The sequence below is a fragment of the Paroedura picta genome, chromosome 7 (assembly GCF_049243985.1).
Source record: "Paroedura picta isolate Pp20150507F chromosome 7, Ppicta_v3.0, whole genome shotgun sequence".
Taxonomy (NCBI): Eukaryota; Metazoa; Chordata; class Lepidosauria; order Squamata; family Gekkonidae; genus Paroedura; species Paroedura picta.
In genome coordinates, this window is record NC_135375.1 from 102,639,196 (window position 1) to 102,662,988 (window position 23,793).

General features: G+C 49.3%; 1 protein-coding gene across 3 annotated transcripts in view; it reads right to left on the minus strand.

Moving 5' to 3' along the window:
• Positions 1-18,028, minus strand: part of SCNN1A (sodium channel epithelial 1 subunit alpha) — a 34,097-nt gene extending 16,069 nt beyond the window's left edge. The window contains exons 1-3 of one of the 3 annotated variants that reach the window (XM_077345841.1): positions 17,969-18,028; positions 2,506-2,917; positions 1,166-1,421 (exon numbers count right to left, since the gene is read on the minus strand). In XM_077345841.1, coding sequence (XP_077201956.1) covers positions 1,166-1,421; positions 2,506-2,903 — 654 coding nt within the window. In that variant the 5' untranslated portion in view covers positions 2,904-2,917; positions 17,969-18,028. Of the gene's footprint in view, positions 1-1,165; positions 1,422-2,505; positions 2,918-11,049; positions 11,330-11,510; positions 11,632-17,968 lie in introns of those variants that run through there. The other 2 variants (XM_077345842.1, XM_077345839.1) reach the window with 2 other exon arrangements.
• Positions 18,029-23,793: the final 5,765 nt, after the last annotated feature.

Below are 23,793 nucleotides of genomic sequence, written 5' to 3' on the forward strand. Positions count from 1 at the left end.
ATAATTTTATGGTTGGGGGTCACCACAACAGGGGGAACTGTATTAAAGGGTTGTGGCATTAGGAAGATTGAGAACCACTGTTTTAAAGCAATTTGTGGTGGTTCATGGATGCAGGAGCAAGCATGGGTTTGAAGGGACTCCAAGTCCCTTTAAACTCTTGCTTCCTGTCCCCCCCCCCCAAGCCACAAAACAGTTGAGTAGCGGGAAGCATCCTGCTTCCTCCTCCTTAGCTGTTTTTCAGGCTTTCTGCATATCCTCACTAACCTTGTGGGGAAAGGAAGGGAAGGTGACTGTAAGCCCTTCTGAGACACATGAGGCTTGCTGAGTGACATTGGACAGTTCTCAGAGCTCTCTCAGCCCCACAGTTCTCAGAGCTCTCTCAGCCCCACAGTTCTCAGAGCTCTCTCAGCCCCACCTACCTCACAGGATGCCTATTGAGAGGAGAGGAAAAAGAGGCAATCGTGAGCTGCTTTGAGACTCCTTTGGGTAGTAAAAATTAGGGTACAAAGCCATTTGAACTACCTCACAGGATGCCTGTTGTGGGGAGAAGAAGGGGAGGTGATTGTAAGCCACTTTGAGACTCCTTCGGGTCGTGAAAAGCAGGGTACAAAAGAACCAGCTCTTCTTCTCTCACATTGGAGGCCCCTGCTGGAACTCCTTGAACAGCAAAAGATCCTGTCTCTATGCAAGCGGTGAAATCTCCAAGACAGCAGGATGTTGGGATTCACCATCTGGTGAACCACAGATGCCCGTCTGAACCTTCATACTCTCTCTAGCACCAGCAAGTGCATTAGACCAGGGGTAGTCAACCTGTAGTCCTCCAGATATCCATGGACTACAATTCCCATTAGACCAGGGGTAGTCAACCTGTAGTCCTCCAGATGTCCATGGACTACAATTCCCATTAGACCAGGGGTAGTTCACCTGTAGTCCTCCAGATGACCATGGACTACAATTCCCATGAGCCCCTGCCAGCTAACGCTGGCAGGGGCTCATGGGAATTGTGGTCCATGGACATCTGGAGGACTACAGGTTGACTACCTCTGCATTAGACGACAGAGCAATTGTAGGCAAGACTCATGTGTGGAGAAGATACAAGCCAAAAATGGAGGGGAGAGAAGTTGAATTCGGAATGGGGGCTGAAGGGGAAGGGAAGGAGCCTCACCAGGAAGAAGCCAATTCTCCAGTCGTTCATGGCCACTTCGGGATTGTTATCCTCCATGCTGCCTTGAGCATCTCGCTTCTGCCTGCGCAGCGGGTGACGTTGGATGTGGTAGTGCAAGCTTCTGGATCTGCGTTTCCGGCTAGTCTGGCCTATGCGGCTTTTCTGCCCCAGTGGCATATCGTATTTGTACATGTCCATCAGTGTTCGCTTGGTGATGCGGTCCAGTTCTTCCAGGTCATGCTGAAGAGCACTGTACCTAAGAGATGGATGCCATTTCTGTATTTTTGCAGATTAATCCTCCATCAAGGATGGACCTCAAGGGTCCTCTACATTCTTGAGCTCATGGGCAATTCGAGGATTTGGAGAGCAAATAGTAGGCACCATGACAAAAATGCTACTACAGTTGCAGAACCAATCACAAAATGGCTACCTTGGCTGGTGCCAATCAGAAAACATTGGGAAGTTCCAAAAAATGCTAGGATGTTCCAAATCAATTACCCTTCTATCATAAATAGGGTCACCAGCTCCCAATTGGCAACCAGTGGGGGACGGGAGAAAGAGAAAAGCCCACGCCTCATCGCCAGCATTGCATCAGAAGTGACATCATCACAAGAGTGATGTCCAGGTGACACTCTGGTATTTGGGCAAAAACTCTATGGTAAAACTGGCTTCTTCCATAGTGTTTTTGCCCAAATACCAGAGAATCACCTGGTTGTTGCTGTTGTGATGACGTCACTTTCTGTGTGATCCCGGTGATGGGGCCTGGGCCTTTCTCTTTCCCCAGCTGATCAGTGGCTGAGGGGCAAGTTCTGGCAGTGGGACTCCCACCTTCACAGGACAACCCAATCATAGATAAAGCTATTTCTAGAGGGGTGCTTCCTACAAACCCAAAAAACATGCCTTCTAGATTCTTCTGAAGCACTTCCTGGGTCAGTGAGGCGGGAGAAAGTCAGGACTGGCTTCTTGCTTCAGGGAAGAGATATTTTAGGGAAGTAACTGGTGGGTATAAGGATATACGTTGTTGTGGGCACCAGCCTTGGTCAGAAGGTAGACAGAAGGAGGACTACTGGCTAGTTTCTGATGAACAGCCTGTTACATATCACTGAACTAGATGAAGATTTGTCTGCAGCAAAGCAATTTGCGTTCTTAAGCAAGGATCCAACCTTGGGATCACTCTGCACAAGCTGTTCGTGCCCTAGCTTTTAAGAGATCTTGAATTATGTATTTTGGCTTTGTAAGTCAGAGATGTGACAGCCAGCCCCATGGACTCTTGTGAAAGAAGAGAAGTAGTCCGTTCAAGATTCAAATCACCCCTCAGCACACCACATCACTGGACTTACCGGTAGGGGTTGAGGGTACACAGGGTGACAGCCGGAAAGGTCAGCCTATCGGAGTTGAGGTTCAAATTCAGGTTGACCGGAAAGCTGAAATAATCGGCATAGATGATTCCAAACTGCCAGTACATAAGGCCGAAGGTGAGGAAGAAGAGAACCGACCAGAAGGCGGTCTTCATCTTGTTCCTCTTGGAGCAGACCAGCCGGATGGCCCCATGGATGGTTGTGTTGTTGCAGAAGAACTGGAAGAGCTCCTGGTAGGAACTGAAGAATTCAATGAGACCTTCACTGTCATCCTCTTTCTCTTCTTCCATCTCTCCGCCTTCCTCTACTTTTGGCTCCTTGGTCTCCAACTTGGATGACGGCTCGACCCTCTTGCCTTCCGGCTGTCTTTCAAGCTTCATTATTGCGGTCAGAGCTAAAACGAATATTCACAGACATTATCAGTTCACGAGTATGTCTAGGGTTGCCATGAGGGATGCCAATCTCCAGGTGGGCCCTGGGGACCCCCCAGAATTATAGGTTGACTCCAGTTTACAGAGGTCAGTTCCCCTGGAGAAAATGGATACTTTGGAGGGTGGACTCTATGGTATCACACGCCAATGAGATCCCTGACCTCCCCGGGCTCCATCCTCAAAACTTCCCGGCTTGGATCTGGCAACCTTACCTCCCATCCACTGTTGGTGGCCAAGAACACCCAACAATCCTAGGTCCATTCTGCACACACTGGATAATGCACTTTTAGTGTGCTTTTACAGCTGGATTTTCCTGTGCAGAACAGGAAACTCTCCTTCGAAAGTGCATTGATAGCACCTTATCTAGCATGTGCAGAATGGGTGCTAATCACCATTTAGGGTCTAGTCATGAAACTTTAGATTCAAAATGTGAAGTCGCCTGCCCAGCATCTGAAACTGTTCTGCGAACTTCCTTTATTTAGGAGATTTTAAGGCTGCCTCTCTAGAATTGTGCTCGAGGCGGCTTTCTAATAAAACCAATGCCAAGACTTCATCATAAATTATCGACATGAAAACAAAATCAATTACAAACAAAATAGGGATATAAAAATTGCCTAAAATGTCCCTTAAAAGGACCAGAAGAAGACCATTAAAAAGCTTAACCCTCAAAGGACTGGAAACGTGTTATCCTGGCCATCTAAAACAGCCATTCTCAATGGGGGCCGTATGGGGGCCCTGGCACATCTGAAGGGGGCCACAGTCTGAAAAATGTGAGAACGGGAGCCCAAAAGGTTTATGGGGGAGCCTGCTAATTGAATCAATGAAATACCTTCTGGTCACATATGATGTCACTAATTGCTAATAAATCCAACCTTCGTCAAGGTAAAGAAAAATAAATCATGTAAGCTGTTTCCTTGTGTGTGCTTAAATTAATACATTCAAGGGGGAAAAACACACACATGCATATGTTGGTTGAACGTTCTAGACATCTGTCTCGCATATGTACGAGACAAGGTCCATTGAGTATAGTTAATCCAGCCTTAGCTTTAGCTTTTTAAAGCCTCACTCATTGGGCAAGGGGTCCTGGAGCCAGAGAAGAGCTCCTAAAAGGGCCATAGCAAAAAACAAAACAAAACAAAAGTTTGGGAATGGCCAAGGGGCCTCCAGTTCCATTATTGCATTAAAGTGAGCAGAAAGGTCTTGGCAGCGTGACAAGATTTTCTCTGCAAAAAAGCTCAATAAAGCCTCACAGCTCATGCCCGACTGAGTAATTTGGGATGGTCCAGCAGTCAGGGACGTCAAAGATCGAATCGCTCCAAATTATTGGGCTGGGCGTGAGCTGGCAGAGGCCATAGAGGCTGCAAATTATTCCTTCTCTGCAGTCTTTATCACCGTCTCGTAAGCGTTCTTAAGCGTCTTGTAGGATGTTCTTGCGGTTTCGTCACAGGTTTTTCGTGAAATTCGCTCTAGCCGTCTCAGTTCCCGTTCCCATTCGTGCAGCTCTGGGGCTGGCTTTGGGAGGGAGCGGAAAGGGCATCAGGGCTTTGGAGAGACAGCTATTCTAGTCCTCTCCCAGCTCATCTACCGAGGCTCAAATTCTGTTCGGCTACTTCAACACAGCTACCTACCTGAATCACCTCAGCTTTGTCACAGCATATGCTTGGTTGCAACAGGTTGGATCAGGGGTAGTCAAACTGCGGCCCTCCAGATGTCCATGGACTACAATTCCCAGGAGCCCTTGCCAGCATTCGCTGGCGAATGCTGGCAAGGGCTCCCGGGAATTGTAGTCCATGGACATCTGGAGGGCCGCAGTTTGACTACCCCTGGGTTGGATCTATGTTATTCTGGTTATTACACCACTTGGGAACGACACTGTCTGTACTGAAATAATACACTGTGAGAAAGCTGAGGTGAAACAAGGGGTGTAGGGTTGTGCGATTCGGCATCCGAAGCGGCCGTTCCCGCCCGAAGCAGCCAACAGCCGCTTCGGATGCTGATTCGCACAACCCTAGATGTCGTTCCGGAACCCTGTCACATATCGATACAGAAAAAACATATGCAGCTTGAACAAAAGAAGACGACTCGTAATTGACTTTTGACTTCTTTATGGTTATATAATTGTCTTCATTTATTTAATTTATTTATTTAATTTATAGACCGCCCTATCTAGTGAACAGGCTCAGCGCGGGGTACTTCATATTCTATCGGCAGATTAAACCGTTCACTAAAATTAATTTAAAGAAAATCTAAAACACATAAAGTGTAAAATTTAACAAGACATCCTTAACACGCCCGCGGCGCCGCGGGCGCCGCGGACTAAATAATTCGCTAAGCCCTCAGGCGGAGGGCTTTGTCCGTGATGAGGAAGGGGCCGGATTGGCCCCTTCCTCCTGACAGACCATCGGCCGGGCCAATTGGCAGGCGCGAAGCGCCTGCCGATTGGCCCGGCCGATTCCTAACCTGCTGAAGGAAGCAACTGCGAGCCGCGCAGAGCGCGGCTCGCAGTTGTTTCCTTGACGGCGGCCTGATGCGTCGAGAGGCTGCCAGTGGCTCCCTGCCCGGCGGGCTGAAGCAGCAAGAAAGGGAACCCCTGGGAGCCGCGTGGAGCGCGGCTGCCGGGGGCTCCCTGCCCAGCGGGCTGAAGAAGCAAGAAAGGGAACCCCTGGTAGCCGCGTGGAGCGCAGCTGCCGGGGGCTCCCTGCCCGGCGGGCTGAAGCAGCAAGAAAGGGAACCCCTGGCAGCCGCGTGGAGCGCGGCTGCTGGGGGCTCCCTGCCCAGCGGGCTGAAGAAGCAAGAAAGGGAACCCCTGGTAGCCGCGTGGAGCGCGGCTGCCGGGGGCTCCCTGCCCGGCGTCCTGAAGCGACGAGAGCCGCGAACAATAACAACTACCCCCCAAACTCTGCCTGGCCTAAAGGTTCGATCCTGCGCGCCTTGCTTTAGGTGTAGCCGTAACTCTGGACTCCGGACAAAAGAGACAACAGACCAGGACTATAACGTGAGCGATTCGGCCTTGGCTGCGCGGACGCAAAGGCTGTACTGCACGTTCGTGCAAGAAGTTTCCGCCCAGCCGAGGCTTCCGCCCAGGCCCTGCCAGGGAGGGGACGGCCGTGAAGCCGCGGCTTCCTTCTGTTCCTCCCCCCAGTAGCCGTCCTGTAAGAGGGGTCGCGCGTTGGCGGACTCCGCCTCCCTGCGCGCTGGAGGAGGGAGAGGGGGGATGCCTGGGAGAGCCGGCCAAGCGCCGCGGGGGAGAGGAGGGACCTGGGGCCGGCGGGGCGGAGCGGCGTCGCTTCGGCTGCGGCTTTTCCCCACCAGCGAGGCGGAGGAGGGGGGATTAGTTGTGTAAGGGAAGCAGTCCGGGCAGCCGGCTGGCGGGGGGTGCGAAGAGGGCAAAGCAGCATGGCTCAGCCCCCTCCGCCCTGACCGCGCCTCCTCCTCCGCCGCAGCCGCCGCCTGCTCCAGCGCCCGTCTTTGAGGCCACGGTGAGTGCCGCCTTTCCTGGACGCTGGGGCTTCGATCCCCACGCTTCACCTCGGGTCGCGCCGCCGCCCATGCCTCGCCAGGGCTTCCCCGTTCTGCCTCCCCCTCTCCCAACCACCTTTCTCCAAGCAGGCCTCTCCCCGCTTCAGCCCGCCCACAAAGGGAAACCTCCCTGCCCAACAGCCTGACAAACGGAGCCAGCCCACTGACAAACGGAGCCCCGGCAGCCGCGCTCCGCGCGAATGCCGGGGGCTCCGTGGTCTAGCGCCCGCTGCATTTAGCTGCAGCGGGCTTGATTGCTAGTCTTAATATAAAAACCAGAATAGCAGCATCAAGTAACTCAATTTATCTCCAGTTCTTCCAGAGCTAAGCAATAGTCTTGGGGCATCTTTTTGATAGGGAGGGCCTCATGGATGTTGCTGTTAGCCACCTATGCACAGCGTTTTCTCTTCTATGGCTTCCTCAGGAGGTGGTGGGTTCTCCGTCTTTGGAGATTTTTAAACAGAGGTTGATTCTGATTCAAGGGGGTGGCAGGTTACAGTGGATGAGCAATAGGGTTGTGAGTGTCCTGCTTTGTGCAGGGGGTTGGACTAGATGACCCAGGAGGTACCTTCCAACTCTATGATTCTATGATTCTACCTCATTGCTGGCTGGTTATGGGCCCTCCATGGTGTACCAGTGAGGACCCTAGGAGCTACATCTTACATCAGTTGTAAGTCAAAGACAAGGAAAGGCCAGCATAGAGCAAGTTACAGAAGTCAATCCTGGAGGTGACCATTGCATGGAACACTGGTACTCCTTGTAATACCTCAACTAAGGAATGACTTCCTTAAGCACTACTCAGATGTTTTTGAAGACCCAGGTCAATTTCCTGGCACTCACCACAATTTACTTGACCCACCAATCCCTCCCATTGTCCGTGGTTGCAGAAAGATCCCCTACTCTCATTTTGAACAAACTGAAGGACACAGTTCACTGATTGGAAGCACAAGGCCTCATCACAAAAAATCACAAAGCCCAGTCCTTGGGTCAGTAGCACAAAAAGGAGAAGGGTTCACTATGGACTTGTCTTAATCCACATGATCTGAATAATTCCTCTCTTGAAGATATCAGGAAAAACTTGGCTGGGAAGTAGCTGTCTACCAGCCTAGATGAAGAGGATGGCGACTGGCAGGTAAAACAGGAAAAAGAATGCTCAGAAGGGTGTACATTTAACACCCCATGGGGAAGATACCACTTTAACAAACTCCCCCTTCCATATATGGTCAGCAAGAGAGGTAGGGGCAACTGACTGGAGGATTGAAGGTGTAGTGCAGGGGTAGTCAAACTGCGGCCCTCCAGATGTCCATGGACTACAATTCCCATAAGCCCCTGCCAGCAGATGCTCGCCAGGGCTCGTGGGAATTGTAGTCCATGGACGTCTGGAGGGCCGCAGTTTGACTACCGCTGGTGTAGTGTGTAAGTGCCAATGATGGCCTCACTTCCAGGAAAAAAAACAGCAACTGGACACATTCTAGAAATCACCATAAACTCTATGGTAAAACCACAGACTTTCTGGGGATTCCTAGAGCTGCCTGCCATAATGTGTGGGCTTTTTCTGAAAGCGATATTAAGCCTGAAGGGCAGATAACTGAAGTTCTGATTGGGGGAAAGGCACCCTTAGGGTGAGTACAATGCTAGGAAGCAACCCAGATCCAAGATGGAAGCCGAGATGCTAGGAGGCTTACATGAGCATGATGCATAGGCTTGTGAACTTCCTAGTGTGGCTTAGCGATTTCTGGGAATTACAAGGGATCTCTTAATGACAGAGATCAGTTCCTCTGGAGAAAATGGCTGCCTCCAAAGCAGCCATTTTCTTCAGGGGACTTAATCTTGGTCATCTGAGATCAATTGTATTAGTGGGAGATTAACAACCTTACTCTCCAGGTTCTACCTCAAAATATGACATGTTTCCCAGCCAAAAGCTGGAAGCCCAACTTCTGCATAGAATACAGTGGAAAAGAACAAGATAAGGGGGATAAAAATTTCAACCCAGAACAGATCAGATAACTGAAAAGGTTGTGGTAATGGTGGGGTGTGTGTGTGTGTGTGTGTGCATCCTTATGAAAGAGAATATAAATGTCAGTTACAAAAAGGCTAATACTATATTCCAAAACCTTAAATCAAATTAAAAATATTTAAAACTCTGCATCAAAATACAACACATGTAGTCACATCTACAGGTACCTTCTATTATAAAAAAGACTTTCCCCCCCATAAAACTGCACTTGTATCATATAAAAGTGTGTGCATACTTCCAACGACGTGTTGAACATTCCAAGCCCTCCTATTGGCCCTCAGTGGGGGGTATGCATCCAATAGGCTGAGGGCACTGTCCCACTCAGCACTGCTTTGGAGGGGAAACTCTATGGCACTGTACCGTACTAAGAGCCTTCCTCAAAACCTGGGTGTAAACTGCACGGAGCTTTTATTCCAACCCCAGATCGATTCAGTCCCTGCCCTCTACATAGAATGCGATTTCCGTTTGGATTTTGGGTGATTTTAATTTTCCTTCTGCAGCAAGGAGGATTGATCCGGAGTGACCCTACCTTTATTATACGATATCTCAGACTGCTTTTAATCCTGAATATCCAGCTTGGGAAAGAAAGCTCCGTGGTAGAGAACCTCTGATAGACTTCACCTGGTCATGTGACACGCTTGCCTTAAAGGAGAAGACCCTAATTTGTCTCAACTTCTGTCAGTCCTGGATTTTTCCTCCCTCCTCTGCCTTTTTTGATCCTCTCCCCCTCCCCTCCAAGAAAAGAAAGGGGCTCCCTGCCTGGCTCCTCTCCCCCCCCCCTTCAAGAAAAGAAAGAAAGAGGCTTGGCTCCCCCCCACCTTCTGAGCCTCCCTAACCACGTGCAGAAGACTTTCCTGTTTCAATGGGGAAGGGGGGGGAGAGAGGAAGACCCGAGTTTCAAAGTGATCTGGATTGACAATGGAATAAAGAAAGTAAGTGCAGACTCTGCCCTGGTCTCCCTGGGCTCCATCCACAAAATATCCAGCTGTTTCTGAACCCAGAGCTGGCAAATCTATGTGTTTGGCTACACAAGCCATTGGGCAATGCTTTCTCCTTGTGCCACTTCAGATTACCCGGAGATCTACTTAATGGTTGCCTAATGAAGTAGAAATGTTCCTGCCTCGGTCCCCTTCCCCCACAGAAATGTAAAATGCTGGCAGGGGCTCGTGGGAATTGTAGTCCATGAATATCTGGAGGACCACAGGTTGACTACCCCTGTATAAGAGGACTCTTAGCTTTTGGAGTGTTTGCAGGGGGAGGCAGTGGCTGAATTTGCTGGATGCCGCGCCCCGCACTGCTGCAGGAGGCAAGGAGCGAGCATGTGCCTGTCACCGATGTTGGCTGGATCAGTACTACTCACAGGGCTGCCAAAGCTTGGCTTCATCTGTGCCTGAATCCCAGAGGTGCTGCGGAACAGCAGCCTGCTGGGACACCTCCTGGGAAGTCCACGGACCAGCCCGCCCCGGTGATGTGTCACTCCTTTCTAAGAAGCCACCAAAGCCCACCGACGCACCCGCCCATTGGATCCCCCCCTTCCCCAGACAAAACTGCTGTACGGGCTGGTGGCACTGCTGCAGCGCCACGTACAAAACGAGATGTTTTAAATTTGTTTCGAAGCCGGCGGCCTCTAGTTGGAAGCAAAAACTCTCAGGAGGCCCGAGGTGGAGTGTAAAACCACAGAAGGAGCGGCTGGGCAAACAATGTGGCTGGGGAGGGGGGGAGAGGAAGAGATGGAGGCAACGAGACGTTCTGTACCACAGTCAGCGACACCTCGTCATTTCCAAGGCAGGAGGGCAGGAGCCGTGCTTTGGCAGGTGGCTCACCTGCGATTCTGGCATCTGAATGAGCCTAGGATGCGGGGAGCCAAGACACCTCGCTTGGGAGTGCAGGATCCCATTGTGGGCTCAGAGAAGGAGGGCAATTGGAAAAAGAAGAGCATCTTGACAACAGGGCTGTTCAAGAGCTGTCTGATAGGCCCAATTTTGCAGGTAAAGTCATTCTGGATGGGGAGAAGATGCTTCACCTGGTTAATATCTACCTGTCCAGTTTTTTCAGGTGAAGCCCTCCCTGTCTTTTAGCTGGGGGAAAGGTGGCTTCGCCTGGTCAATAGCTACCTGCTCCGTTTTTGCAGGCAAAGCCATTCCAGCATGGAGATGGGGGAGAGGATGCTTCACCTGGTTGATATCCACCTGCCCAGTTTTTGCAAGAAAAGCCACTGCTCTCTTGGAGATGGGGGAGAGGATGCTTCACCTGGTCAATCTCCACCTGCCCAGTTTTTGCAGGTAAAGCTGTTCCTGGCATGGAGATGGGAAGAGAATGCTTCCCCTGGTCCATATCTGCCTGCTGGAAGGCACTCGAGCAGGGCTTGTTAACAAAAATGAGCACAACACGACTGGCTTTGGAATCCCAGTGGAATTTGCTCTGAGCCAAGGCCTGTCCTCCTACCCGTGCTCTGGAGTTCCAGAGGCCACCTCTCCCGTCTTCTGTCCCCACCTCCTCCTACCTGACCTCTTTGAGAGGAGGTGATTCAAATCGGCCCCAGAGCCACAAGAGACCAACCTTCTGCATCTTGGGGGTGCTGCTGCTGCTGCGTGTCCCCTGCTGCCTTTGTTTTCCGGAGGGACCTTCCTGATCCCCAGGAGGGCTGTTCCCCCAGCAGCCGGGGGGGGGGGTCTCCCCTCTGGTCTTGCCTCCTCTCTTTAGACCTGAGCTCGGCAGGTTTTCTCTGCCCTGCTGGCAGCCGGCTCCCTTTTCCCCAGGGCGAAGATTGAACTGGTTCCTTTCCAGATCAATCTAGCAGCCTGTCTTGCGCTGGCTCGGCCTGCCCTCCCTCCCCGCCCAGGAGAGGGGCTGGGATGAAAAGGGAAACTCTCCTTGCAGCAGCTGCGGACGGAGCAGTAGTGATTCGGTTTGCCGGACAGCCCTTGGAGGGAGGCAAAAGACCGGGGAAGGGAGCAAAGGAGAGACAGAGAGAGCGAGAGAGAGAGAGAGGGGACACTAGAGAGAGGGCTGAGATTCACCTCTGCACTTTGGGGCAGCCTGGCTGAATCAGGAAAGGAAGCTGTCCACAGCTGACCTCCAGAGGGGCTAGTTTGATAGTTCGATTCCTCCTCGGGCATCCTGCTGATGCTTCTGCTTGTTCCTTCTCATGCTCCCTGATAGAAGGAGCCAACTCTGGATTGGGAAATGCCTGGTGACTTGAGGGGGTGGGCCCTGGGAGAGAGGCCTCAGTGGGGCAGGATGTTCCAGGTCCCCCCTGGTGTGCCTGAAGCTCTGCTGAGGTCCAAGCTTGAGGGCCCAGGCAGGATCCAAAGCCTGCACTGAAACTGACATGTGGCTAGATCCCATTGGCTCTATCCAGTCCGTTAAGCAAGACCAATTGATCGCGCGCACTGGCAGGAAGATCCATTGTGTGGCTTTTGTATATAAGTTGGGGCTGGTTGTGGGTTTCTTTGGTTCAGTTTTGCCCCCTGTACCATCACGCTGGGGTCACAATAAAGAGCCGAAATGAACTCATAGCGTCCTGATCTCTAAACTCACACAGATCTAACACCCACTTTCAGAGCAGCCATCTTCTCCACTGATTGCTGAAGCCTGGAGCCTGGCTACAATCCCAGGATGCCTTCTGGCCTTTATCTAGCATGCTGGTTCTTTCCCCCGTGTCTGTCTGAAGGGTGACGGGGTAACTGGGCCACCTCTTGAAATGTGTGGGTAAAGATCCCCTCTCTGTCATCCCTCTTAAAAAGTATAGCTGAACTATTGTACCAGACAAAATGTCAGAATAGAGAGGGAGGGAAGGAGAGAAGGTTTGAGATTAGGGCTGAGTTGGAAAATCCCTGGAGATTTGGAGGGAGGGGGGGAGCCTGGAGAGGGTGGGGTTCACAGAGGGGAGGGACCTCAGGGAGGTGTCATGTCACACAGGCCAGTTTAACTCCAGGGGAAACCAGCCTGGCCTGAGCCTAAGATAGTATATAAATATAAAATATTTATATAAATCATAGAATCATCGAATCATAGAGTTGGAAGGGGCCATTCAGGGCATCTAGTCCAACCCCCTGCTCTACGCAGGATCAGCCCTAAGCATTTAAAGGTAAAGGTATCCCCTGTTCAAGCACTCAGGTGACTGGTAAGTTTCTCTTGTCAGTTACACATCTGTGGTCTCCTCCTTCCCTCTGACCTTCAGCTCTAAGACAGACAGACAGCTCAATGGGAATAATGAGAAGATCCAAAGATTTCAGAACGCTAAAGGTAAAGGTATCCCCTGTGCAAGCACCGGGTCATGTCTGACCCTTGGGGTGACGCCCTTTAGTGTTTTCATGGCAGACTCAATACGGGGTGGTTTGCCAGTGCCTTCCCCAGTCATTACCGCTTACCCCCCAGCAAGCTGGGTACTCATTTTACTGACCTCGGAAGGATGGAAGGCTGAGTCAACCTTGAGCCGGCTGCTGGGATCGAACTCCCAGCCTCATGGGCAGACAGCTTCATACAGCATGTCGCTGCCTTACCACTGTGCGCCACAAGAGGCTCTAAAATATTTATATAAATGTAAATAAATAAATTTGTGTGGTCTGGAGATCAGTTATAATTACAGGAGATCCCTGGTGCTCACCTGGAGGTTGGCAACACTATGAACTATGCCAAAATAATGTAAAGTAAGTCCCTAGGGTTGCCAGCTCCAGGTTGGGAAATTTCTGGGTATTTTGAGGGTGGAGTCCGGGGAGGGTCCTCAGCACAGAATAATGCTGTAGAGCAGGAGGAACCAAACTGTGGCTCTCTAGATGTCCAGGGACTACAATTCCCATGAGCCTCTGCTGTGCTGTAGCTCACAATTACCTGGCTACCCACAGTGTCCTCAATTCCATGTCCAATAAAACAATGAATAAAAAACAGTACAACTTTTCAGCATAACTTCCTGCTACAGCCTCCCTCCCAATTTACCAGACAAGAATAATCCACCGTCTACTGCCTAAAGCCTCAGGAAGGGCACACATCCAGCCCTAGATATTCCGGGGGATTCTGAGGAGGGACCCAAGATCTTCCACAGCCTGGCCTCAACCAAGGGGCTGGTGGAAGAGCTCCGTCCAGCAGGCCCTACGGAACTGTGACAGCTCTGTCCACGGAAATCGGGGCCCTGTGGGACCTTAATCAGCTCTGTAAGGCACATAAAACAGCACTATGGTAGAAGACAGGATTATATACATTTAACATCAAACTGGCTGGTCTCCCTGTCATCACGTTGGAAAAACTTTAAAAGAATTTAGAGTAAAATGACCATTTATCCTGCAAATGGCAGGACTGGCCCGGGTTCCCCCCAAATGCCTCACACTCGGGGCAGTTGCCAGATTGTCCCGCGGTGTTGAGGTGAAGTAGGGGCGTCCCTCTCCCTTCCCTTCCCTGGCAGGGCGGCAGTTGGTGGCACGCACAGGAGTTGGCCTTGCACCCTCCTTCCCCCACCCGGGAGGGCCCGCCTTGGCCACAGGGAGAAAGGGAAGGAGGGCAGGCTGGGCACGAACTCTGTGCATGGGGCAGGAGGACGTGCTGCGCTCAGAGCCTTCTGCCACCCGGCGCGGCCTCCAAGGACAAGGTAGGAGGGGGGCCACCGCCGCACTGCTGTCGCACGTGCTGCCGCGGCGGCCACAGAGGTGGCGCGTCCCGCCTTACGGCCCCAGAATTCTGGTTAATTTAGAGACAAGTGGTAAATATTATGAAAAACGTATCAGTATGTTTGTAAAACACTGTAAATGGTTTCAATTGAAATCAATGTACCATTTCATTGTTTATTGTGCTGCTATGTAGCTGTTTCCCAGTCTCCCCAGAAGAAGTACCGTGAAACAGGCAGGCCCAACTACCATTGGGAGTCACAGGTGGATTGTATTCTCTTTATGGCCTTTGGCTCTGTTTACAAGCATTGTATTTGAAAAAAGCTAAAACTTTTTGTGTGTGTTAATAGTGCACTGTACAGATATTTTGGTTGTATTTTATTATGCTATTGGTCTGTAAAAAATTAACTGTAAAAAGTAATTGTGAATATGACAGAAATTTACTGCATCCATTGTGCCTTTGAGCCAGGTTGGTATAATGGTTAGGAGTGCAGACTTCTAATCTGGGGAGCCAGGTTTGATTCCCCACTCCCCCACATCCAGCCAGCTGGGTGACCTTGGGCTTTCCAAAGCACTGACTGAGCAGTAATATCAGGGCTCTCTCAGCCACACCCACCTCACAGGGTGTCTGTTGTGGGGAGAGGAAGGGGAAGGCGAATGTAATCCGTTTTGAGACTCCTTCTGGTAGAGAAAAGCGGCATATAAGAACCAACTCTTCTCCTTCTTCTATACACCGGGTTAGGAAAAAGATTCCTAGTCATTCAGAACCGTCTTCCAATTGACACAGGGAATTCCATTTCCCTATGACATTTAATTGGCATCCCCTTCAGTTCTCTGATGAGCAGTATCACACCATGACAAATGGAATGCCAAAGCTCTGGAGGGCTTGCAAAATGGCATTCTTCTACTAGGACTTTGGCTGCGGCTGGAACAAACTATACCTCAATATAATCTACGGCAGGGGTAGTCAAACTGCGGCCCTCCAGATGTCCATGGACTACAATTCCCAGAAGCCCCTGCCAGCGAATGGGAATTGTAGTCCATGGACATCTGGAGGGCCGCAGTTTGACTACCCCTGATCTACGGGCTTCCCTCCATTAACCTCTGGGTTATTCTATTCACCAAGCTAGAACCCAATTAAAAGATCTCACTGTCTCCAAAATGGACCAGGAGGACGTTTGATGGATCAAAGAGCAGAAGTAACGCAGCACCGCTTGTTTTTAATCATCTTTTTAAAAACTGTGATTTTATAAACATTATCCATGTAACGCAATGTAAACAAAAAATAAATTAATATCACTTAATGGTAGAAGCTTTATTTATTTATTTATTTATTTATTTATTTATTTATTTATTTATTTAGTTAGTTAGTTAGTTAGTTAGTTAGTTAGTTAGTTAGTTAGTTATAGCTTGCCACTCTCGAAAATCGGCTCATGGTGGGCCACATACAAAAAATCCATACAATAAAATTCAATAAAACCCCCATTAAAACCCAAAAATCTTAACGGATGGCAAAAATCCCATGGCCCTCCTTAAAACAGGAAGGCCCCGGTGAGGGCAGCATGCTGGGGGGGGAAGTGAGATATTCGGTACCAGATGGTCAGGTCCCAATACCAAGGGGGACCCATATCACTTGCTCTAGCCCTAGCCTTGACCATAAATCTGGCAGAAGAGCTCCATTTTGCAGGCCCTACGGAAAGCAGTAAACTCTCCAAGGGCCCGCAGCTCCTCCGGGAGCCCATTCCACCAGGTAGGGTCTTATGGTACTTACGGGTAGCAATGCTTTTTTTTAAAAAAATTCAAACTTATAAGAAAAAATGACCATGGCAAACATCTGTAAGTTGACAACCCACAACCCACACTGAAAGACCCATCCTGAGAACAGAATTAAAGAGTAGTGGGGAGATGATTCATGCACAGTGCAGTCTGTGCTCCTGTTCTGCCAACCAGCAAGCCAGCAAATGAGAAATCAGCTCCTAGGGGGAAAGGACCCTTATGAAGAAAGAAGGGGAGACACTGGATTAAAGGCAACGTTACCTGGAAGTGCAATGATAACGTCATGTACAAATTATGGTCATTGTGGTTCATGCGACAGATATGGAAAAAAACGGGGAATGTCCACCACAGAGATTTCTCTCTCTCTCTCTCTTTCTTTTCGGCAAAAAAACTTTAATTGGGGATTTTTATACAGATTAAAAGAAGTGCAAAAAAAGTCATACAAAGAAAAAAGGAAAGAAACAAACAACCGACATAACTAATTCAATGTTTTTCAGCCTTCAGCTAACCAGACCATAAACTATAATCTCTATATCAGATTTATCAATTTGTACCAAGCTTGCTCCTTTAAACTGAAATTAAAATTAGCTCTACCTTGGTTTTCTTCAGTCTCTAACGCCGCAAGCGGTTAAACCAATCTTACTTCTTTAAATCAAAATAAAAATTAATCTCTGGAGATGAGCTGTGATTTTTGGAGAGCTCCAGGCTCTGTCTGGAGATTGTACACCCCAGAAGTACAAACAGTACAAAAAGTGGAGACTCTTGTTCAAAATACATTGCCTGTATTAACAAATTACATGATGTTACATTAACAGCCATCAACAATAACCCCCCCAAATCCTTAGTCCACACACTACATGGGAAATAGCTGGAGACTTTAGGGGTGGAGCATTTGCTGGCAGGGGCTCATGGGAATTGTAGTCCATGAACATCTGGAGGACCACAGGTTGACTACCCCTGACTACCCCTGCTCCATGGAGTATATTGCCATGGAGTCCGTGTTGTGGATCTGCCCAGGGCTCAGCTTGAGGTCTGAGGCAGAATCCAGGCAGACACGAAACCAGCCAGTGTGCTGCAAGGATCCCTGCTGTGGGATCCAATCAATTTAAATCAATCATGTTCAGTTAAATCAATCATGTTCAATGGCATGAAGCTGCAGGGGTTTCTTTTGCCTGTATTATATATGTAACACAGTTGGCATTTTCTCAGGGTTTTTCAGTCTTGTTGCCTGCTACAACATGTACTCACTGCTGAGATCACCAATAAAAAGCTGTTTGTTTGCCCAGTAGCCTGGCTTTCTTCCTATGAACCCACACATTTTACAGTCCCCCCCTCCAAGGAGCCATTTTCTTATGTGAAATAAGGGTTGCTGGTGCTCGTTTGGGAAATCCCTGGAGACTCTGGGGGGTGGAGCTGGGTCTGGGCAAGGTCTGGGGTGGGGAAGAACCTCAGTGGAGTATAATGCTACGGAGTTCACCCTCCAAAGCAGCCATTTTCTCCAGGGGAACTGATCTCTTGAGTCCGGAGATGAGTTATAATTCCAGGGGGTCCCCAGGTCCCACTGAGAGGCTGGCATCCCTATATAACAGAGATAATAAAGTCTGCAATTCAAATCAGCCATTTTCTCCCAGCAGCCATTTTCTCTGCTTTGAATTGCAGACTTTATTATACATCATTGATGGCCTTCCTGACCCAAATCCTGCCCTCTTCCATGCCCAAAACTCCAGGAATTTCTCCACTCAAAGCTGGCCACCTTATTTGCAGGACAGGTGAGATCATTCTTTGCAAAAGAGCACAGATCCCCTCCTTCCACAGGGCCTCCTTTGCCAAAGGAGCTGTACCATCAAGTACATTGACCCCGGAACAAGCACACTTAACAGGGTCAGTCAAGAGAAGGAAAAGAGGCTGCTGGTGAGGTTTTGGGAGCATGAGGAAGGTAGAGTTTGTAGAGGGATAGACTTCAATGGGATATAATGCCATTGAGCCCCCCCTTCCAAATCAGTCATTGCCTCTAGGTGAATTCATCTCTGTTGCCTGGAGATCAATTGTAATAGCAGGACATCTCCAGCCTGGTGGTTGGCAACCATACCCACCAGCCTTACCTTGCCAGGTTGCAGCTGAAGGCCCGTCACACAGCTGGTGACCGTTTACCTAGCATGTCGATCTTGGCTTGCCCTGAAAGAGGTAAGGAGAAGGAACAACAGTTTCTGCTTCAGGGTATAAGTGAAACTACTTGAAAGAACACTGTGTTCCTAGACTGAGGTGGGGGGACGATGACGGACAAGTCAACAATGTCCCAGTGACAAAAGAAAGAAAAGAAAAAGAAAGATATACAGCAATCTAGAAATAAATTAAGAAAATAAAAAGGAAGGAAGGAATTAAGAAAGAAAGAAATTAAGAAAAAAAGGAAGAAAGGAAGGAAGAAATTAAGAAACTAAAAAGGAAGGAAGGAAGGAAGGAAACAAAAAAAAAAGAAAGTGAAAAATAGCAGGAAAGGAAAATTAAAACTGCACATGAAATGATCTAAATTAGACAACTATAATTATTAGATATTATGGAAGTTGGTTTTCTTAACCAACTTAATTCGTACGGGTCAATACAACAGGACAATAAATGAAAAAATTATAAGTCAGAATAAAGAACACTTATTTCCCAAACATGTGGATCAAAGAAGAGCAATCAGCAGTTCCAAAATATAAAAGCCATTTCCGCATGAGGAATATTTTCCTGGATGGCCTCCAAATGTTGGTGGTTTTTAGAGCCCCATCCTCATAATGCGGACAACATCTCGAGGCTGTCTAGCAGACGGGTTGAGATTTGGCCATTTTTAAAGTGCAATTCACTAAATCCTCTATCGCACATCCCAGCAGCGAGCAAGCAGCAAGCAACCAGTGATAAGACCATATGGAGGCGGACACACACTATATGTCTTGAACATTGTCCCTCCCTTGCATCTCACCTCTCCATTTCCTGCACGCCGTTTCTAAGCTTCCACAATGAGGGAGCCAGATTCCCACCCCTGCAGTAGTTCAGCCGCTCAGCCCTTCCCTTCCCTTCCCTTCCCTTCCCTTCCCTTCCCTTCCCTTCCCTTCCCTTCCCTTCCCTTCCCTTCCCTTCCCTTCCCTTCCCTTCCCTTCCCTTCCCTTCCCTTCCCTCCCCTCCCCTCCCCTCCCTTCCCTTCCCTTCCCTTCCCCACTCTCCTTGGCCTCCTGCCCTCACCCTCTCCAAGCACTTCTTAAGCAGGTGAACTGCCTCCTCGCTGCTCAAGCTGTGTGTGTGTGCTGTATCTTGAATGGCAATGTGTGTGCATTGTCATGAGTACGCACTGCCACATGTAGGTTTCAATTTTAAAAAGTTTCTGCTCAGGGGAACTTTGGAGACCTACAAATCTCCGATTGGTTGCCTTCAGTGATTGACAGGCCGAGGTTGCTCTCTCTTGTGCCTTTTCCCACGCCAGTGAGGAGGGGAAAAGATGAAATGCAGCAGCAGAAAAAAGCAGGAAGGCTTTCCAGTGTGGAGGTGTGAAAAAAGGGCAATTTACTATCCCACAATTGTGGGCAGGAGACAAACTGCAATTTGGCACTCCATGAGAAATGGTTAAAGGAAATGGAGATCAGTGCTACGATATGAAGTCACAGCAGGGGACTGGGAACATGCAACTTCATGAGGATCAAAATGTACGAAATGTCTGGGCTTCAGAGACAACCTATGGAAAATGATGGATCAGTAGTATTAAACTCTGAGGTTTCAAAATGTACAACTATATATGATGTTGACCTGCCCCTCTCCAAATGGCCAGTGATGGGCCTGGAGGGGGTAGGAAGGGGAGGGGTCCTGGGTGGGCATGTTCACAGCGATGCTTCCTAACCATATCCTGCACCATCACACCACTTTGGGGGCTCCTCGAAGCCGGAAGAAGGTTTCAGGGGTTTCTCAATAGTAAAAAAGTTGAGAAAGGCTGTTCCAGAGCTAAGAAGTATTGGGAGAAGATTTCGTTTTTAATGAGTGTGGGATAGGGAAGAACAGTCAAAAACATTCCGGAATGTATATTACTAAATTATGTTCCATTGGTGCCAAAGAGACTACATGTGACCGTGCTGAATTTGATTATGGCTGCGTGTTTAACCTTTTGACACCGCTGGAAATCTTAAGGTGACGCTGGATATGCATGAACGGCTAGATGAAATAAAGGAGATTTAACTCATTAAAACTAACCGCATTTCAGTGAAATGAAAATCTTGTATGTAACTCTGCAGGCAGAATGGACAACAGTGGTTAAGCCTATTCAGTTACATTTGATCAATGCTGTGTAACTGACTTTAAATTAATGTTGTCTTTCTTTGTAATGCCTTAACAGGTTAATAAAGTGGTGGGGAAGAAAAACTGTACCTGACTCTGGGAGTTCTTTGCTTAGAACACACAAGCATGATTTCTCCCTGAATAGCAGGTGCACGGAGGCCCGGTTTGGATCAAAACTGTGGCACAACACTGTATTATTTACCAAAAGGTCCTATTGGGCCCACTTACCAGCAACATGCACAGCACCTGCATAGTTGCTGCTCAAACATGTTGCATGTGCCAGTATGCACATGAAAAGCCAAACTGGGGGTTAGGTGCATAAACAAACACAGGTGCATAAGCAAACATATGTGCCAACACATTTGCCAACACACTAAAGGCTGACGTCTCTGCTGGAGAAGGAATGAGTTGGAAGATCAGCTCCTTACCAAAAAAAACCCTGTCTAGGGAAATTCAAGCTGTGGGCATTAGGAACATTGTGATTTGTAAAAGATTTTTAACTGTATGTTTTAAATCATAGAATTATGGAATCATAGAATCACAGAGTTGGAAGGGACCTCATGAGTCATCTAGTCCAACCCCCTGCACTATGCAGGACACTCACAACCCTATCACTTATCCACTGTGGCCTGCCACCCCCTTGAGCCTTCACATCAGCCTCTCCATCAGATGGCTATCCAGACTCTGTTTTAAAATTCACAAAGATGGAGAACCCACCACATCCCGAGGAAGCCTGTTCCACTGAGAAACCGCTCTGTTGGGAACTTGGCTGTTTAGACAGAATTTCTTATGAATTAATAAGGGATATAAATTAAAATTTATTATTATTGTTGTTGTTGTGGTGGTGGTGGTGGTAAGAATGGGAAAGGCATAGCCTGAGATGGTGATGCCATACCTCTCTAGGCATCCGTGGAAACTGCATAGTAGCACCATAGAGTTTCCAGTGATTCCTAGAAAGCACTGCTGTCACATCCAGGTATCCCACAGAAGGGACCTCCCACCATCCTCCTGAGAGCCATTTTCATATCCTAGACTCCACCTGGAGTTTGGCAGCCCTAATTTCACTCAGCAAACCTTTGCAAGGACGGACTCTCTGCTTGGCTGCCCCAGCATAAAAGTCCTTAAAAATAATTGCAATATCTGTTTACCGAGCCTGATGTACACTTTGGCCCGTAGGTCAAATCTGCAGTCGACGGATGACCCTGACTGCAGCTTAAAGTCAAACAATCCATAAGACAGGAGTGGGTTGTGCTGGTTTTAATTACAGGAGACAAAGGAGTGTTGAAACGGGGAAAGACAGAGTGCATCCTTGGCTCCTCCTTACAGCCTGACTCCCCTGTGCAAAGTGATCCTGGGGATGAACTCTCCTTCCATGATGTCAGAACAGCCTGGTGGGTCAGGTCAGCATTCTTTGTGAGCAACCAGAAGGCCAGAGATGGCTCACCATCTGGACTGTGACTCCCCCTTCAGTAGACCACAAAGAGCCCATTGTCCACAGTGTATTGTCACCAATAAGGCAGGCCTGGAATTTGTGAATGGCTCCACTCTACAAACCCGGTTGAAAGTAGCCCACCTGGAGGAACAAACTTGGCAGAAGGAAGGGTAGTAATTGGGACACTAGCCTCCCCACCCCAAATCCCTCCCACTCTCAGCCCCACGCCCCAAAGACTATTTCCCAGAGCTTGGTCTGTTTAGCCTGGAGAGGAGATGACTGAGAGGGGATCCTTGTGGGCAACAATGGAGGCTGCAGCCACAAGGCTTCTAACCATCTTCAACTCCAGCTAGTGCAAAACGCAGCTGCCAGGGTCCTCACTGGTACACCTTGGAGGGCTCACATTCAGCCAGTGCTGAGGCAGCTGCACTGGTTGCCAATTGCTGCCCGGATCCGGTTCAAGGTTTTGGTTTTAACCTTCAAGGCTTTACGCGAGTTGGGACCCACATACCTGAGGGACCGCCTATCGCCCTATGCCCCCCGCAGAGCCTTACGTTCTGCGGGAGAAAATCTGCTGGTCGTTCCCGGCCCCAGGGAAGCACGCCTGGCCTCGACCAGGGCCAGGGCCTTTTCGGTCCTGGCCCCTACCTGGTGGAATGAGCTCCCGGGAGAGCTGCGGGCCCTGCAAGATCTTCCATCATTCCGCAGGGCCTGCAAGACGGAGCTCTTCCGCCAGGTTTACGGTTGAGGACGAGGCTAACATCTATGCCCCCCCCCCAGGGACCCGGGACCCGGGATTGAGATTGGGTATTAGTACCATCAGTATCCCCTCTCCACCTGCTTGTAGTAGGAGGGGGAGGTTGATTAGCCTATCTTGCCAGGTTAGCTTGCTAACCGATAATGTTATATTGTAATTGTTGCTGAGGGTTTTTTAATGGATTTTATTGGGGGTTTTAAAATGTTGTAACCCGCCACGAGCCGTAAGGGAGTGGCGGGCAATAAATCGAAAGATAATAATAATAATAATAATAATAAAAGTATTTAAAAGGCTGCCATGTAGAGGATGGAGCAGAATTGTTCTCTCTTGCCCCGGCGGGACAGACCAGAACCAATGGGATGAAATTAATCAAAACAATTTCCGTCTAAACATCCGGAAGAAGTTCCTGACAGACAGAGCAGTTTCTCAGTGGAACAGGCTTCCTCGGGAGGTGGTGGGTTCTCCATTTTTGGAAATTTTTAAACAGAGGCTGGATAACCATCTGACGGAGAGGCTGATTCTGTGAAGGCTTAAGGGGGTGGCAGGTGACAGTGGATGAGTGATAGGGTTGTGTGTGTGTCCTGCATAGTGCAGGGGGTTGGACTAGATGACCCAGGAGGTACCTTCCAATTCTATGATTCCCAACCCAAAGCTGGTAACCTTACCTAGAATGACAGCTCTTCCCCGAAGGATGTGGTGAGCTCCCCCTCACTGGCAATCTTTAAGCAGTGGCTGGACAGAACCTTATCCTGGATGTTTTAGGCTCATTTAGGCTTATCCTGGATGTTTTAGGCTCATGTTTTAGGGACCTGGCATTCCCCTGAAATTATAGCTCAGCCCCGGTGACAGAGATCCCTGTCCCCTCCAGGCTGTGGGGGTACAGCCAGGAGTGGCGGGATTTTGCGCGAGAAGGGACCTCGGTGGGTTGCTATACCCCTCTAAAGCCGGGGTAGTCAACCTGTGGTCCTCCAGATGTCCATGGACTACAATTCCCATGAGCCCCTGCCACCGAATGCTGGCAGGGGCTCATGGGAATTGTAGTTCATGGACATCTGGAGGACCACAGGTGGACTACCCCTGCTCTAAAGCATCCATTTTCCACAAGGGAACTGATCTCTATTGCATGGAGATGAGCTGTAAAATTGGGGAGGGGGCGGCTCCAGGTCTCACCTGGGATCTGGCATTCCTAATGAGGAATTATAGCTCACGCCCAGGTGACAGAAATCAGTCCCCCTGGAGAAAATGGCTGCTTTGGAAGGTGGACTCCATAGCACTGTACGCCACTGAGGACCCTCCCCGCCCCAAATCCCACCCACTCCCAGCTCCACCTCCAAAGCCTCCGAGTAATTCCCAACCCAGAGCTGGCAACCCAAGCAGCAGACCTCTTCGCCCACCTCAGCTCCCACACCGATACTCTATCTGTAAATCTGCAAAGAAAA